The 19,484-nt window shown below is 35.3% G+C and overlaps 1 protein-coding gene across 1 annotated transcript; it reads right to left on the reverse strand.

The window, feature by feature from the left end:
* Positions 1–263: 263 nt before the first annotated feature.
* Positions 264–17,747, reverse strand: LOC149083411 (BTB/POZ domain-containing protein KCTD5-like). The gene is made up of 6 exons (XM_089236695.1): positions 17,505–17,747; positions 13,793–13,901; positions 11,313–11,404; positions 9,395–9,493; positions 6,968–7,096; positions 264–5,065 (listed from the first exon to the last, which is right to left on the reverse strand). Exons 1-6 carry the CDS (start codon positions 17,718–17,720, stop codon positions 5,036–5,038), a joined length of 675 nt encoding a protein of 224 aa, XP_089092821.1. The 5' UTR covers positions 17,721–17,747; the 3' UTR covers positions 264–5,035.
* Between the last annotated feature and the right edge of the window lie 1,737 nt (positions 17,748–19,484).

The following is a 19,484-nucleotide window of genomic DNA, read 5'->3' on the forward strand; positions in this document are numbered from 1 at the left end:
TCTGATTGAAAGTTGAACTTTAGTTATGATGGTTGCCTATAAAATAGGTGTTTTTACCTTTTGCGTCAATGGGGGCCCCGTGACAATGTGTATGTGAAATGAAGACACAATACTTCTTTGTAAATTACGATATGCACACACAAGAACAATATATTTTTTTTTCAAATCCAAGTTCACAGACCCTCTTAAATCTTTACGTGGACCCCAGATTAAGTACCTCTACAAATAAGACATTGACTTCTGAATTCAGCACGTAGAAATATAATAAAAAAAAAAGAAAAACAATTTATTCACACAAATGGCATGAAACGACTTATATCATTACAGAGTTGATTTGCCACATGCGCAATGAATACTGGAAAAAAAATGTACAATTAACAACATTTACAATAATTACAGTCATTAAAAAAACTTTTTTTTCTTCAATTTATACAATTCTTTCTGCTGTCTAAGTTTAATAACATTAGAAAGAGGGGAAGAGGAAGGTGATGAATATTTTAAAAGAAAACAAAATAGTTTCAATGGCCCAAAATGAACAAACACAACAGTGAGACAACAAAAGTATTACAAAAAAACAAAACAAACAATTCTCCAGCTTATTAAGCACATCTAAAGCAATAAATAATTTCTCATGCATAAGCACTTGATAATTATTATAGCTCTGAAAAATAATTGAAAACTTAATAAATTAACACACAATCAGCTAGTGGAAATCTAAAATTCAAAACTTCACTCTGATGAACTTGATTTCTCAATTGAAAAAGAAAAGAAAAACAATCTAATCGAATGAAATTTTCCAAAAACTTCTCTCGGTAAAAAGTAAAACTGTACATAATTTAGTTCATTGATTAAATACACTCTAGTAAAAACATGACAAACAGAAACCTCTCATAGGCGATACAATTAAAATGTGGTTTTTTTTTTTTACACAAAGATTTGTTAAACTTTCATTGTGAAGGATTTCTACAAGTATTTGTAGTTGACTTCAAAAATTCTACTTGTATTTGAGTTTCAAGTAAAAAACACTATGTTTCTATATTTTTGTTTCAATTTTGCATAGTTTTGCTGATCACACTCCATTCTAAGTGAGTAAACCATATAAAATCTTACTATGTAGTGTCACCAGATGTGAGCCTCTTAGCCCTGATTTTATATATTTTTTGGGGGGAGAGGGATGGAAATCCAAAAATATTTTTTTTTATTATAGAATAAACAGGAAAATATATGGAAATTCAAAATTTATGAAAGAAATAATTCAGGAATTTATGAAAGAAATACATTCGAATCCTGTTATAACAAACTCCAAGATACAAGAGAAATCACTTTGCAATAACAAAATCTCGTTATAAAGGAATTCCAGATTTTTACATTGTTCCCATGTAAACTTATCGGGGGTATTGGAAAAGCCGGAATAAGATTTTCTCATTAAAACAAGATTTCTGCTATAGCGGTACTCTTTAAAAAGGGAATTGACTGTACTTCAAGAATTGTGTGTGAAAGTTCAGAATTAATATAAAAAATGATTCTAGAATTATGAAAATTCATAATTCCAAGATTAATAGAAATTTGTAATGGTCAAGGCAGACTGCCCCAGAAATGAAGGTGCCACCCGAGATCTGCTCTCATAGAGAGTAGAGTTCAAGCATGTGTCAAAGCAAGAAGCAATCATGGCATCTAGGCCGTGTTTTTGTGTTGTAGGAGCTGTTTCCACCACTTTGTAATTTGTAGTTAGTGCAAATAAATTGCTTTCCCAAACAGCATGTGCCTACGAATTCAGAATGAAAGAAAGAAATATTTCCAGAACTGGGAAAATATAGAATTCTAGAATTGATGAAAGGTCAAAACTTATGAAAGAAATAATTTCATAACACCATATTTGCAGCTGTAAAAAACCCCACGTATTTTAAACGCAAAAACTATTCAACACATTTACTTCTTCATCCCATTAAATTCTTGAATGGTGTTTGCAAAATGGAACACTGCAACAAATTGTCATCACATATTTTAGAATCTATCTTAAAAGTATTTATTTAGTCAAAATCTGATCACTTGAGCAGGTAACTTTGCACATTTCTCAAGCTTCAGATATTGCCATCTTCTCAGTGGCCACAACTTATTACTCACCACTTTTGTCAAGAACCTAGACATTGGACATGGGCTGTAGTATTATGCATAATTGCCGCCCAACAGTACTGTGCAGTAATTCTTCAAAGAACTCTAAGTGGTACCCAAAAGTTTACGTTTGCTCAGAGCCCAAACTTTTAAGTAACAGACCTTGTGCCTATCTCTGTAGCCAATAATCTGTGGAGTTGATTTAAAAATTCTTCCCTGTATTATTTTTGATACAAGCATATACATTTGACCCTTAAATTCATCTAATTTTCTTTTTCTGTTAAATATTTTTCCTTTCCTGTGGTTATGAATTCTCATACAATATTCAAATCAATTGAAAAATTCCACAATTACAAACAGTTGCAAGAAACAGTACAAGAGTATGATATGAAACACCTGCATTTAAGTTATTTCTCAGTATTTTTATAAAAATTAAATAAATCTTTGCTAAGTGCCAACTCAGGCTTTAGATTATTTCCAAGAATGTTTGGACATAAGAGTACACCAATTTTTATTACTGCATAAATCAGGGGTTGACAAATCCAAAAACTAGGCACCAGAAAAGGATATCAGGCATAGTTTTTTCTTTACTAAATACTGTTTGTTCCCCCCCCCCCCAACTTTTCTGGAACTTTATGAAATTGTGAAATCAGAAAATTTTGTACCATTCTTAAGCCAGGATAACACTGTAAAAGTTCTATAAGAGTTTATAAAACTTTTATAGTGCAATCCTGGCCTTAGATTCCAATTTAACAATATCAATTTTCTAGTTGCCACGGTGATCTGGGATTTGTCAAGCTCTGGTATAAATGACTACATACCTTAAAAAAATACTTTTAGCGAAATAAAAATATTTGAAACAATATTTGGTTATAAATGAAAATCAAAAAGAAGTAAAGAAAACTATTCAACCGAATTTCTTATGCTGTAATATATTTGGCATGTATTGCTTTATATTGGCAGTATTTCTCAACTTTCATACATGTTAACAGTGAGCATGTGGAGTGAAAAATCACTACGAGTTATAAAATAGCCACTTAAAATTTAAAATCAGATTTTCAGCACTTTAAAAAGGTTGAGGCTGAATTTTAACAAACTATGCAAGTATATTCTGTGAAAAATTACACAGAAAAGAGTAGAAAAAAAAATGTTCTTAAGACAGTTTTCTATCACAAAAACTTCTCTGTAAGAATCTAAATCATCCCAAACGTAATTTGTCATTTTCAATCCATTCGGTTGAGTTCAATAAAAAATTTTTATAAATTCCTGGGGATGACTAAGGCCAACTGAATAAATTAGAATAATTAAGCAATACTTGTACCTGTCCTCATTAATATGATATTGAGAAACACTAAAATAGGAAATGATGAAAAATTTGGGCCATGTTTTTTTTTTATAATAATTATTTTTTAATTTCCATGGCACAGTGCAGTTTTTCCAATGATTTCGGCAGCGATGCCAAAAAAAAAAGCATTGGCACCAAAAGTTTCAGCAGGATCCTAGCAAACAAATTTTCTTTTAGAAACAAAATGGGAGAAGATAAGCGATTACAAATGCATAGACACAAAAAGAAAAAACATTCACAAACCGATTGCGCAAGACAATGGCTACACAACAAGACTTTGAAAAACCTCCATTTCTAGACACACAGATATATATAATGTTTTTATATGTACCTCATATAATTTTTTACAATTTTCTTCCTAAAAAAATTCATGTGAAAGGGGGAGTTGAACATTTGAACTGATGGCTCCTTTTCACTATAGAGATTTTATCTTTTTTCTCTCAAATAGTTCATTTAATTTGCCTAACAGTAGAAAATAGCTCTATTTTCTATACTTGTACTATGAAATTATTGATGCTGCTATGCATTTCAAAATTCTTTAATAAAAAAATTTTAATGAGCGTAATAAATTGTAGTAAAACATTACAGGAATGTCTTTTCTGGTCATAAGAAAATGCGGCTTTTTAAAAGATTTTCTGATAATACTTATTCCCATATTACTTGAATTTTGTTTTACTCCCCACAACAAATTTCTCAAAACCACCAGCTTCACAAAAATAAAAATTGTAAGTCAAATCACATTTATACCATTATTATAATTTTTTTAAGCCTCGCATTCTAAATTTTAAATATAAACATTCACACTAATTACAAAACTGAGATGACCACTTTGTGTGGTTGTAAGAAATTTTTCAAATCAAGCATTTCCTAGAAAATTGACTCCAATTGACAAGCACTAATCCCATGTATTAAATGCATAAATCCCAGTATCAATCCTTTTTAAATGTGAATATAGATTTAACTGAATACTGGAAAGATAAGAACTAGGATGGGCCTTTGCTAAGTTTCCAACATTCCTTGGTACCTTTTCCAATTGTACATACAAGTTTTGTTTCAAATAAAATATAGGTTTTGAGAGAAAAAGCATGATATTGTTATTGCACATTTTCTAAGAATCATTTTAACAGCATAGCAGCACCAAAAACATTTGAATACTTCAGTAACACATAAGAGAAATTTCAAATACACCAACTCCATTAAGTCACAGGGATAACACATTAAGGCAACCTCAATCACGTACATAAATATTTAAAGCTTGATTCTGTGAGGTTCAACACTCACAGCGAAACTGTACACAGCTTTAGAAGAAGATTGCCAAAGATATTGCTGACATTTACAATTCAAGCACAAAATTAAAAAATAGAACACAAAAAAAAATATATTTATAACTAACAGATTCTCTAACAAACACAAATAAATTCAAATTAAAAATTTCCTTTTTTTCAAGGGTTTTTATGGCGTGAAACTGGCGATACATATGTTCAATACACACACGCTACCGCCATTACACGGGCACAACATCAATATCACAGATGCCTGAGGGTCATCCTATTTGTGGGAATGGCTTTCTTTCTATCTTTACATGCGAGCTGCTTTTTGCTGTATCACCTAGAAAATTTAAAATACAATGATCACTTGGAGCCAATAAATCACAAGGCTCTCATCCTGAGAGTCCAGTGTCAAGAGATTCAACAATTAATTTTTTTCATGTATATGGCACATTTAATTTGTCATAGACTTCTATTGCTTTAATTTAAAAACAAATCAAAAATATTCAAATAACATTCAAATAATAGGTATACTGATTGATTAACGAGTAATCTATGGCAGGCATATAAAGAAAAGAGCAGCAACAAAGAAAAATACAAAAATTAAGAACTTTTAACTTGCAAATGGAAGACTGAACTACAGTAGAACATCAATTATCGGAACATCAATTTTCCAAACAACTCGGTCAACCGAACACCTTTTCAACCTAATTCATTTTCAGTTTTCTATAGTCAATGATGCTCAACAGTTGGTATTTTCTTGGAACTTGAATCCTCTCATCTCCCAACTGGATAGTTTCATTCTACTGTACAATAATCCACTTCCAAACAATTGTACATGTGAGCTATAGATGTAAACAATGGCAGATCCGGGTACAGTGTGTGTAGCTATAAATGACTGACAAGTAAACAAACGCGTGAATAGGAGCAGATTTAGCTGTCATCTTTTTTTCTCGTCTACGAATTCATCTTAATCCTGTGGGTGTGCCTTAATGAAAGGGAGGCAAGGGTGTTCTTGACAACAAAACAGTTCTTATCACGATTTTGTAAGGGGGGGGGGGGCGGGAGAGGGAGTATCTTTCCTAGCTTGCTTAAAAACAGATATTTTCAATCTTTTTTTCTAGCTTTACTAGTGGCAACACTTTTCGTCCCTCTCAAGTGCAGAATGGCGACAAAATGAAAACACGTTTTAAACATAAAAAAAAAGTGGAAATAGTGAAAAAACTGAAAGTGGGTGATGGTGGAAACTTGCAGCTGAATACGGATTAGGTGTGGTAACCATCAGTGATGTAAAAAAAAATTGCAATAAAATACAAAATTTTGTAGCCAGTTTGAAAACAACAGATGAACTTAAGTCTCGCGAAGTTTTAGAAAGTTATGCCCGTATTTTCATGGTTTTAACGCAACCACTGAAGATGATCAGAATATTCCAGATTTGAAAGAATGCTTAGATATGCTTCAGGAACTTACTGTATTCCAGTCCTGTCATGAAAAGGATGTGTCTCAGTGGTTGAAAATTGATAGTAACGATCCGTGATATAATTTTCTTTGATGACGGAGAAATAATTACGAAAGTGAATGATCAAGTTGATCAGGATGACTGCGAAAAGTGATGAAGATGAACCAACGGCAGATATAATAACGCAGTAAGACATAACAGTGTTTCACAAAATGTCTTGCATGGTTAGAATCTCTGCCTACGCTGATCCGCTTCAACTTTTAACGTTGAAACTATTATGGGATGAGAGGGCAAAATGTCACATAAGCAAGTTGAAGCAATTAAAGATGGATTCATTTTTTTTCCTCTTTTATGATACACTGCCTTTTCTCATTTACTTTTCAGAATAAGTCTGTAAAAATTTAATTATTTTAAGGTTTTTGTTGCTGAATTTTAATTTATTCCTTTGCGTTATCGAATTAGTTTTGAAAATAATTTTCCAAACTTTACTTTTCCAAACACCCTTCTGTCCCGATGTGTTTGGATAATCAATATTCTATTGTAATATGAAAATTCATGTTTTTTAGAAAATTTAACTAATTAAACGTTCATAGAAAAACTAATTAAATTTTATTTTGAAGATATAAATTTTTAGTTTTTCAAAGAAAAATTAAAATGTCATTTTGCCAAAAAAAAAAACATACTTATTGTGAGAGGCAGTTCAGATTCAGTTCATGAAATGAGTGATCAAATCTACATCAAGTGATCAAAAAATTTTAGTGCATTAGATAAGACTCCACTTACTTTGGCTCTGTCAGTTGGCTCAAAATCTGACGAGAGACAAGATGAACCAGGATATTCTCGAGAGACCACACAAAGAAATTCAGAGTGGTCTTCTGTTCCATAGTTGTACGAGGAACCAATATTGATCAGCTAAATGGCAAAATAAATCAACTGGTGAGAGAGAGAGCAAGAATCAACAAATATTTAAAACTTTTTTTAAAGTGTGAAATTCAGTCAGGTTTCTGAAGCATTAAGGGAATGGTTTAAAAAAAATTGTTGCTGTATTTTTGTAAAAATCAAGAGGGGAAAAAATTAAAGGTTGTGAACAATTGTGCAGCTTGCATTGAAGTTATTCTTCAGGTAATCCATGTTGAGTTTGAGTTAACTGAACTCACCACTTCAGTGTTAAAAACTCATGAATCAAGCAATAATTCATTCCTTCAGAAGAAATCACAGAAGACTGCTTTAGTAGTCATTTTGAAATCAGAACTTGGAATACATTGTAGAATCAATGTTCCTGTTTTGCATCACATTTTTCTCTCTCTCTCTATTACTGCATAAAATAATGTCTCGGAACACACAATGATGCACAATCATTTTGCCAAATGGGATATAAAAAAAATTAAGTAATAATGGATATCGGTGAAAGTGAAATGCTGAAGTTTCTGAAAGAGTAACTTTTAATACTAACTGAATGCTGATGCCCATATCATTTATCAATCTTCTAAGTCAGAGTCTTAACAGGATATTAGTACACCTAGTTGGAGTAATGGGCAAAATTGCCTAAGCACTTCCTTCTGGGTCACCAATTAACGGTTATAACATATAGGCATAAAAGTAGTTTTAATGGCAATGCTGCCTTCAACCTTAGCTTGAGTAGCAAGAGTTCACAATGGCAGCATCAATTCAGAATCCTGCCAATCATGAAGTGTGATCTTTCATAAATTTCCTCAAATGTGAGAATTCGGCAGATACCTACAAAGAAATTGTCTTAGTTTATGGAAAGTGAATCACTAAAATTCAATGATGTGGTTCTGCGAATTCTCTGGAGGTAGAACTAGTGTTCACAAATCCAACAATAATCATCAGCAATATTACTACTATTTAACTATACATGCACTTTGTACACATTTCTCTACGGAATTTCTAATGGATTGGTACATACCGGAATGTGCATGTATGTGTTGTGAACCTAAAATGAAATTTGTTTCTGTGCAACACTTGCTGTGTAGTGTGCTGCCATCTGCTATCAATTTTTCTAGCTATGAATGAAGTGTAATGATTGGATAGTTGCACAATGTAGGTCTGTTGCTCTCTGTGACAAGAACCTCGGGGGGGGGGGGATACTGCCATACGCATTCATCAAAAGCCAAGAAATTCTAAACCTCAATTCTAGTAAAAAAAATTCCCTTCTGGAACATTATTTGTTTTCTGGGAAAGAGGAGGCATTTTCCTGACTAATTGTGATGAGAGTTATGAAAAGCTAATGTTTTCTTTCTTTTAAATCGAGCGAGATTCTTTCCTCAACTGAAGTCGAGGTTCTGCCACCTCGTTGCACATTTTGTCCGTTGTATTTGCATTACTGTGAGCAATTTACTACCGAATGAGTTGTATCTAAAGTGTGTTTGTGTGCCTAACAGTTTTGAGTGTGTATCTACTGTTGTGCATGAATTTTTCAGTGCTGCTCTTTATTTTCATTTTTCAAACTATCAGTGATGTATAAAGATAGAATATTTGTACTGTTGAAGGTCTGTTGCTCAGCAAGACTTTCAATGGAGAAACCAGCTTGCATTCGTGCTTCTAAGTTGAGAATTTACAGAAAACTAACTTCAACTGACCACCGACTGCACTGACAGTGGGTTTGAATCTGGGTCCTCACAATGCGAGCCCGACCATAATCAGTGCTGCTGCATATTGCAGAACCTTCAACTGCTATTCTAAACAAAGGGAGGGTAATAATAAGTGATGTCCTCTTGCTAGGGTTCCTACAGTGAAAGTCCCCCAATTCACTTTCCAAAAAAGATTCAAGAAGTATGTTTCAAACATCCACCAAAAAAATATATTTCACTGAAGAAACATCTTAGAAGACAGACAACACATCCATGATGATGGCAATTAATTCAAAAATTGTAACTGAACCACATTGTAACCTAGAAATGAGATCCCAATGTGGTTGAAGTACTCAGCAGTGGCAGATTTCTATGACACTGAGGTACAGAAAATAGTACTCAGACCAAATGAATGTTAGGACAATGGTGACAATAATGTAGAAAAATAATGAATTAACTAGTGAAAATAATTTGCAGTAGACATTTTGTCAAACAAAATGTTGTGAGTCAATAGCACACACACAGAGCTGTATCTTTACTTTCCGAACATACCCCTTGTATACTAAACCTAAGAGGGGCTTTAAATGACTTAATCAAGCGGTTTGAAAAAACTACTTACCTGCTCAAACTTCCATCCATCAGATAACGTTGAGACCATTTGTGTTAGTTCATCCTCATGGCACTGAAGAACTCTGTAGACATGTTTTCTTGATTCATTCTGCAGCAATTGGGGGGGGGGGGGAAGAAATTGAATCAATTTTCAGGAGTTACAAAACTTTTGAATATTGTACATAGTGATTCGATTTGGTAGCGTGTTAATTCAAGGAAAGAAAAAGAAAAACTTTTCAGGCTAGTTTTGATATAGCTTAGCTATTTGGCTGGTTTTAAAGCAATGATTTTCATCATTTGAAAGGCTAAAAACAGGTTTTTCTTTTCTCAAGTAGAAGGCTCAGTCATATGATTAAAATATTCATAGACTGAAATTGAGGAATAGTGGAAAAAATTAAAAATAGTGGGAGGGGGGGGGGGAATAAAACAGAAAAGTGCAAGGAACCCAGTTAGACTCAAAAGAAAAGTGTAACAATGTGAACTTACAATTGCAAGAAACACTATTGCTATAACAAATTTCTCAATATAAGAAAATTTCCATTTTTGATCTATATGACAGGGGTCCCAACAACATCTTCTTGATACGGGCATCTATTCAGCCAAAATTTGGGCCCATTTTCCAGACCCTTAACAAAATTCTGAATCTAAAAAATGGACACTTCACAAAATACAAATTAATAAAACCATAATTTGGCATTTCTTTTTCTTTTGTGATTAATTAACTAGCTTATTTTGCTTCCCACAAAATTACAAATACAAATACAACACCACAACAGGCAATTCGCCCAACGAGGTGGCTGACTTAAGAGCATCATGGATCCCCGAGCCATTTTTTGGAGGCCCTACCTACTACTACTACACCACACATGCACCCCGCCCACACCCCCCCCCATGGAACCCCTCAAAGAATCAGTACATGCGGGAATGTGCGTGTACGTGTAGTGAAACCTGACGTGAAATTTTGTTGTTTCCCTGTAATGCTTGTTATGTGTAGTGCTGCCATCTGCCACCAGTTTTTCTAACTATGAGTGAAGTGTTATGATTGAATGATTTATCGTTGTAGGACTGTTGCTCTCTGTGGTGAGACTTTTTAACGGGGAGATCGGCTCGCATTTGCGCCTTGAAGTTGGGAACCACAGAAAACCAACTTCAGCCGACCACCACTGTGGGGTTCGAACCCGGATCCTCGCATCGCGAGTCTGTCACTATAACCACTCGACCACCACAGCGGCAATTAATAAAACCATAATTTGGCATTAGTGGCCTTTTTAGCAAAAATAAGGAAAATTTTCACAAAAACAGGGAATCTACAAAAAGTCTGGATAGATCCCTGTGATAATTGCCCTTTCTGACTTTCTGTAACCAAACCTCTTGAAGAAGTATATCTTAACCTTCCAAGCATTTTTGAAGTGTCAGTTTTTCCCCATAACTTTTATCAAATATTTTCATATTTCCATGAGTATTGCCAAATATTTTACATTTCTCCTGTCTTTATTGGACCATTTTTTTAATTTTTTTTTTTTTTTTTTTTACTTTTCAGGTCACTGGGAACCCTGTGATAAATCATAGAGCCGCAAATCACCAATATGAAGAAGGAAACTAACACACGTCAGTCCTAAGGCTTTATGCACCCACTAACACCATCAACCAGAAAAGTTTCTTAGCATGCGTTTTTCATTGCCACAAGGATAGTTTTGCATTTTGATTTATCCAACCATTCAAAAAAGAATTTAAACCATAAGTTTTGAATTCATAAATATTAACGTAATTAAATATATTTCTTAGAAATTCATACAGTACTGACACCAGTAGATTTGAGATTTGATACCGAAAATCCACAGAAAAATTTTTATTCATTCATCCACATGAATGAATAATAATTTACAAAAGTGAAAATCTTTTTTTTAGGATAAAAGATCAAAAACTACCTTTGACATTTTGACATGCTTTTCCCGAATCTTATCTTTGATGAGCCTTATTAGATCTGTTATATTGTAGAACTCTGCTTCTTCAAGAACACCTGGAACACAGTCCAGATAACATGAAAACTAAGATAAATCAAATCAATAACAATTTATCTTATGAAAATCATGCTATAATCATAACTAATAAGTCATAAAATCATTTTTATGTTCAAGATGAAGTGATCAATCTGTTTCAGTCTGAAAACATGGTGCAACAGAGAGCAAAGCGCTGGGAATGTAAAAAAAAGCCATAGTTGTGGAATCAAACACATAAATTCATATGTGCTTGTGGAACGCACAGTGCTACTCTAAGCAAGCAAGCACATGGGAATTCACCCCAAAGCAGAATATACCTAAAAATGTGACATGTCGCAGAACAACCAGTACTACTGCAGAGTAACTATGGGATGAAAAGGGGAAAAAATCTCTTTAATATAGAAAACATGTTCATTTTCACCGCAGATTATATTTGATATTGTAATGATCTATCTGCAGTAAAACTCCTAACAACAGCCACTAACGGGACCATAGAAATGTGGCCACTATTGGGAAGTGGCCTTTATTGGGAATGGTCATTTTACTTGTATTTTTGAAATAGAAAACTAAAATTTGGGATCTATATATCATGTAAAATGATAATCAGTTCTGTAATTTATCACGATAGTTATATAATTTTATATAATTGATTATATTAGAATATTTGATAATATTGACACTGTTATATTATAATAATTGATTAATCAACAGGGCGCAGAAACTAGAGGAGATCCCAGATGAGTCTGGTGAGCAAATTTCCTCCTTTTAAAACTCTTTCAACATTACGGGGGGGGGGGGGGGCGAAAATTGTGCTTGCCCCGGGGCTGAGCAAGCATCTAGTTGCAGCCCTGTTAATTGATCTACTAGCACTATTTTGGCATCTTAAAATTTAGCCTTGCAGTCGAACACAACAGAAACAACTTGGCAAGAAAACCTCCTATGGACCAAAATGTCATAAGCAACCCCAAAAATTTCTTTATTCCCACCCATGATCAGCTAGAGTACTAGACCATACATGCTCAACCCATGATGCTCAGGCCGAATGTGGCCCGTGATCTCAAATTTGATCTCTAATTTTGCAAGAATGGACTAATGACCCGCAGCACATTTGCAGATCACTAAAGTTACAGCAATGCATTTAAAGGATCACTTAAGTGGCCATTTTTTTCTTCTCCACTGCCTTCAATATACCCATCTAGCATTTGTATCCAGGAAAAGAAAGCATACATAATTCTTTTCCTCCACAGAGCTCGGGGAGAAAAAACTCCTTTGAAAGTAATTTCTCTCATAGCAATATGCCCCCCCCCCCGACTCTATGTCTAAAGTGGCCGTTGTTTGGTGGTTGTGCCTGTAATGTTTAGCCTACGGGACGCATTGAGTTTTAACAAAATGTGACTGTTGTTAAGAAGTTACCATTGTTCGGAGGGGACTGTTAAAGAAGATTTTACTGTATTTAAGTATCCACACACTTTTTTCCACCCATTTTCTCTGCTTTCGGCCACATTACGTTTTCAGCCTCAGTTATAAAATTTATGAAATGTGAATTACATATTTACAAGATACCCACATGAAAAATCTTGTCTAGAAGAAATGACTGTCTTTAGGTTCTCTTCCCCCCCCCCCCCCCCAATGTCATAACAAGCACACTTGCACTTCATAAACATTCCTCTGGAATTCCTAATGAATCGGCACATGTAAGAGTGTGCGCGTGTGACAGTAACATAATATTCAAGTTTTTGGAGAAAGTGTGTTTTATGTTCAAGAAGTGCTACCATCGGTCTCCCATATTTTGAAATAAAATTATGAATGCCTGAATTTTTGTGTTAGGAAAGTATCATGTTGAAGATCGGCCTGTTCTCTGCAGAGGTACTTTTAAAAATGGGGGACATGTGGTCAGAGATGATATACTGGGAAGGGGGACATGGGAGGGGGCAGTTGACATAAATATAAGGTTCGAACTTGGATCCTCATAATGGAACAGATACCCTGGGCTGGGATCTTTCGTGGACTATTTTATGAAGTGGTCCTAATTCTAAACAATGTGTGACTCTACAATCAATATGTTCCATTGCTAGAGGCAATTTTCTTAAATCTGAATTCAGGGGTCTGTCCAGACATTTTTCATAAGATTCTGTTTTTGTGAAAATTATTAAGATTTCGGTGAAAAGTAAGTAATTTTGTGGAAAGCAAAACATATAGTTAATGTTGTGGAAAATAAATTTAATTTGAAATTAATGGTTTCGTTAATTTGTATTTTGTGAAGATTCTATTTTTGAGATTTGGAATTTTGTGAAGGGACCGAAAAACTGACCCAAATTTCAGCCTGGACTGACCCCAGAATTCGTAAGATGGTATAATGCATTTAAGGCTCTTGTGAAATTCTAGAAAAAATAAATAAATGGGCCTACCTTCTTCGGCTAGATTCTTGTTAATGACAAGTTTACCATGACGTAGATAGTTCAATACAGGTCCGAAATATGTTGGATCTCGATCAATGAGGTAAGCACCAGTTTCATCCTTCACATAAAAAATATAATAAAAATATATTATCGGTATCAATAGAATTTGTTATGTAGAAAGAAAACTGCTCATAAAATACTAGGTACCTCATAAATACCTACATCCATGGCACCTATTGTAGGAACAATTTCAAACTTACCAATGAAAGAAAGCAGTGGAAAAAGTATGAATGGTAAGTGAACTGGTAGTGTGCACAAAGTCACTACTACTAAACCGCACATGCATCTCACGAACAGGCCTCTGTGAGGAACTTCAAACCATTTGGAAGCAACAAATTGGTGTATGTATTCATAGGTGTCTGAACCTAGGGACTGAGGATTTTTGACGCCAACAATAAATTTTGCAAGGGCTGAGGTTCCCCCCCCCCCAATAATTTCTGAAAAACAATACAATGCACCTTCCCTCTTCTGCGTATACGTGTTTGAGTCCTGTATATATGGGATGACCAGCAAAATTCCCCCAAATGCTTTCTTCATGGCGGTGCCTCTGTATGTGTTGAGTATCTATCGAACGTTTGTTTTCAAGGAATACCTCCTATATGCTTCAAGAAATGCTGCCATCATAAGACACCAATTTCTAAGGTCTTCCTCAAACAGATTACTAATGTTGCCTAGATACCAGAACAATCAGTATCCGAGCAACCAAACTCTTGCATATTCCTAGTGTCTATTAATTTAGAATGAATTTGTTCTTCTTTGGCACCAATACAAAAATACCCATGCAACCGGTTAGGCTGCATGCTAGTCCCCAAAGCAGAATATGCCAAAAAGTTTAATTGTAATGTAATAACACTGGGATATTCAACTGTTTTGCAAGATCAACTTTCGTCATTACTTTAAAATTCTTAAAAAATTTCCAGGGTATTTTTTTTAGAGCAAACGCTCTTGGGTTTTTTGTTGTTTTTTTTTTTGACATTACAAACGTGAGATTTGACACAGCGAGCAAGCAAAGCCCCACAATGAAAGAAAATTCTACAGGAAATGATCAAAAGAACTTGTTGTGCACCGTATGCGTCTTTTATTGGCATACTTGTACCTTCCAAATGCTTACAATGTGTGGAATTTCTTACCCTCTAGCAATAATGCTGAAAACATCATGAGAAAAAAATTCTGAAAGGGCATATGGCCATCAAAAAAATTGAAACCTGTTACTTTGGGGGCTTGCCGCGTCTGCCTACTCTCAAAAAGAAGCAATAAACAAATCACTCAAGTGCCCACTCTAAATGGCCATCAGCCAGCTCACTGCCTATCTTCATATACATCAGTAATCACCCTAAAATATATGGCTTTTGAGGTGACAATGCAAGAAGAACTGTTGCAGCAACACATTTTCACTGCATACAAAAAGTGTGCACATTTGATGGATATAATTAACATTTTTTTTCAACAGAATCCGAGTTCAAGTCAAAGTGGAAAAGCCGAATAATTGAGTTTTTGTATCAAATAAATGAATACATTGAAATGTATAGGAACCAATTGCAACCAAAGCCAAACATTGTATAAATGTGGCATATAAACGAGGTTTCACTGTATATAGTTGATGCACACCTCCTAAAACTTCTTGTGTCTGATTAATTTATTGTTCACCATTCTTGTGTACATATGATCCCTCACGTCTCCTACATCTTAAATTACCTCACTACCTAATACTGGCAAATATTCTTGTGATCGGTAGTGTATTGACAAATATTCTGGTGATCTGCAATGTTGTCCTGTCCTGATTATGCTCACCACAAACAGACTTCATTGGGAGATTGGCCCACATTAACGCCTTGAAATTGCAATTAACGAAGGGGCTGGAAAACTGTGCACCTCACCCCTTCCCCCGGTGGAGTTCCACCATTGTGTGTGAATTTTCGGTACTGCCATTTAGTGGCATATTTACAGGGAGGTGGGGGAATAGCCCAGGACAGTTCAGAGGGGCAGCGAATTTGAGGAATGAGTGGCCAAAAAATTAATAGAATGGGAGAAGGGTGGCAAAATTTGTATAATCCTCAATATATGCATCTCTGCCCAGACAGCTAGGGACTAGGTTAGTGAGTGACAAAAAAGTGACAGAGTTTTCAAGCACATGAATAAAAGGGTGACCTACAGAGTGAGGAGTCAGGTCTATGAGTAGCCTAGAGCGTGTACAAACATGTAATGACCAAAATAATAACTTAGAGCAGTGTAAATCATCAAAAGAATGAGCCATAACGCAAGGAACCCATTTCAGTTAGCAGCCACAAGAGTGACCTATTGCGTGTGCAAGCATGTGAGCGTTCGAAACAGCATGTAAGCATGTGAATGACTATAAGATCGACTTAGAGAGAGTATGAGTGAGACACAAATGGTGTACATCAGCAGTTCTCAACCTTTTTGACTTGTAGAGTCGTTTTTGGCATATAATTTCTATGGCAGAGCCCCATAGACCTATTTTTTACTTATTCAGCAAAATTACTGATTTATTTTTATTATTCTAAAAGTAATTATAATTTTTTTTTTTTAAATTGCTGTTTTTTAATTTTATTTTTCTCGAGTGGCCATGGAGCCCCAAGGGCTCTGAGGAGCACCGGTTGAGAACCGCTGGTGTACATGCAGGAGTGGGGGGAGCAAGCGGGTTATAGAACGGCTAATTAGAGGAAGGAGCAGTCGAGAAAATTAGATTAGGGCAGCAAAATTCGTGTAGCCCACAGATGACAAAACCATGAATGCACCTCTGCTGCCACCAGGGTTTAAGCTGGATAAAAAATTCCTTTAGCAAAAAAGCGAAAATGGGGGGGGGAAAGCTTTAGCAAAATGCTACGTTGCTAAGGAGCCATTCAAGTATTACGTCAGCAGATTTTTAGCCATTTTTGACCCCTCCCCCCTCGTCAGCAAAATTTAGTTAGCAGCTTAGAATATTTCATATCTTCAAAAAGGATGGTTGATGACGTAAGCAACCTTCAAACCTTTCCCCCCCCCCCCCCCGTCATTAAAAGTCAGCAAATCCGAAACCCAGATGCTGACGTAATACTTGAATGACCCCTAATGTAATGATTGCTGGTTGGATATGTACTCATTGCCTACCTCCTGTACGCATTTTTGCGAAAGTGACTACTACTTTTTTCGCATTCTCAATTTTCTTTCACATTTTGCGAAAAATACGCCACCGTAGTTTAAACCCTGGCTGCCACCTATACTTCAAATTGAGGGTGAAGTGTAATGACTGAATATTTGCATTATTGTGGGTCTGTTGCTTTGTGCGGCGAGACTTTTTTTAACATGGGGGGGATAAGCTCAACGTTACAGGTCTGGAGAAATCGTACATGCCCAAATCAATATTTTGTACACCACCAGTGGTGGGCATGTGAATTAGAGAAAATTACACACTCCCCAACATGTCAGGCTCAATAGATTTGTTCAGCTCTGAGGTGTTATTATACCTGCCTAATGTTGAGATTGATAATGATCATAGATAGCAGCACATTAACAAGGAAAAACATTAAACAAATCTTTCGATTTGTACACAAACCGGATAATAAGCAATCCTGATGACTGAGATGCACGTGTAACATGGGAGGAGGTGGGGGGGAAACCAACAACATGATGATGGTGGTTATTATTATTTATTTGAACTCACTTTGTCAGAGTTGAGATCGGGATCCTCTTGGCACAATCTATACAGAAAAGAATTAGGATCTCGACACAGCGTCGTTTTCGTCGTCATGAAATAAGTTCCGCCGACGTTTAAACGAACCCATTGCGTTTGGCGATACGAAGGCTTCTCGTCTGCGTCCTCGAACGATTCCGATTGATTTCTATCGCTGTAGTTCAGACGATGCTTGTTGGTCGCCATTGCCTTGATGTGTTTGCACTCCCTCCTTTCTCCCCTTCTGATGATTGAAAAATTCGTTTTCGTTGCCAAACCACGAAACATAAACGCATACGGATCTGGACGCGCTTGAATTTGACTTCTCTCGAGCAATGGGGAATATGCTAAGCTGACCATATTTCCCCTAGAGAAATACGGGACATTGGGATTCCAAAAACGGGAAAATACGGGACATCGCCAATTATTGCCAAAAATGACGCTAAAACCGAACAAAGTCGCCAAATATACACTTTTGCTAAAATGTCGGGACAGCCAAAAAAACAGAAAATACCGGGACTGTCCCTGGAAATACGGGACGTATGGTCACCCAAGGAATATCGTTTTTTTTTTTTTTTCTTTTTTTTTCTTTTTTTTTTATATGACGTATTGAGTCGTCAGAACGCTTATTTTGATTGGTTGTTTTATGAAGCAAAAATCGTTCTTTTTCCCACTTCTCCTTCCCAAAAAAATCAAGTTTTGCAATGACCATACAACCTTGATTTTCATGTTTATGTTTTATGAAGTGACCATACGTCCCGTATTTCTCAGGTTAGTCCAATCCAGACCAGACCAGAATGAAATTTATTTTCCCGGGCCATCTGCGGGCTTACAAATTGTAACCTCGGGGACTACGTGTGAAGAGAAAGACGAGAGAGTATGTGTAAGGTTTTGTGCATGTGTAGAGAAAGTTTGTCAAAATTCTCATAAGCCGGGCTTTCCCAGGAGTAGAACTTTGGTGCTGTGTGCAGCGTGAAAACGCTGATTAGTTAAAAACTTGAAATTCAGGGTTTTTTTGACCAATGAGAGTTTTCACGCTTCACGCCCTGCAGAAACCTGCTTCTAGGAAAATCTCGCGTTACTTTGTTTTTTTGGTTCCATTTTCCTTTGTGTGCAACGAAGTTAAATTACACATTTTTAATTTTTATCGAGAAACCATGAATAATTATTTTCTTAGATTTTTAAGATATCTTTATCCTATCTCATCAGACCGGATGCTGAGAGAGATTTCAACCCTCTCTTTTCTTTCAAACCAAACACAAATCCGGTCTATCGCAGTGCGCAATTGACTATCAGAGGAGTTATGCCGGAAGTGTGTGTTTGTACTCCTAAACACTTTGAGTGCATGTATCGTGTTGTGTATGAATTTTCGGTGTTCTCATATGCATTTCAAATTGTGAGTGAAGTGTGATGATTGAATGTGGCTTTTTGAATAGACGTTATAATCATCACTTTGAGAGACAGACACAGGACGATCCCCGTAGAAATCAATGTTAAAATTGCGGATTTTAAAACTATAGAAATGCTGAAATTTAGTGAGGAAGGATTTTCGTCACATCAATAATTTAAAAAGTTGAATTGAATTCACTATTTTCGAAATATTTAGTTCGCTTAGGGATACGGAGCCCAGAAAATTAAATATAAAATAATCTGCCAGACCTACTGTTGAGTTGGATAACTATGCAATAACATTGATTTTAACTTTTTATTCATATCTTCTCGAGTGTGAAAATTGAAGTTCATGTCCCCTTATTGCCTTTTAATACTCAACTACATCAATTCATATAGGTTAAGTTTTTTGATAAAATTAATGGCTTATAAATTAAATTGAAATAATTCCGCAACAATTGAGATAATTGGACAGGTAGAGAGATAAATAACTTATTTTTTAAAAAAAATAATCGACATACTGTATTCAGCACCCATCAATGAAAAAAAAAAAATCGATATTTCATTTAATTTATATTTGTT

Source organism: Pholcus phalangioides, unplaced genomic scaffold, assembly GCF_987345545.1.
Source record: "Pholcus phalangioides strain wild (caught in Gottingen) unplaced genomic scaffold, Ppha-v1.0 ptg000009l_1, whole genome shotgun sequence".
NCBI lineage: Eukaryota > Metazoa > Arthropoda > Arachnida > Araneae > Pholcidae > Pholcus > Pholcus phalangioides.

Bases quoted from the DNA above. Each gene is read 5' to 3' on its own strand.
- LOC149083411 (XM_089236695.1), bottom strand. From the start codon at position 17,720: ATGGCGACCAACAAGCATCGTCTGAACTACAGCGATAGAAATCAATCG. The intron at 13,902-17,504 runs GTGAGTTCAAAT...TTTTATGTGAAG, and splicing joins CCGATCTCAACTCTGACAAA to GATGAAACTGGTGCTTACCT. The intron at 11,405-13,792 runs GTAGGCCCATTT...ACTGTGTTCCAG, and splicing joins CAAGAATCTAGCCGAAGAAG to GTGTTCTTGAAGAAGCAGAG.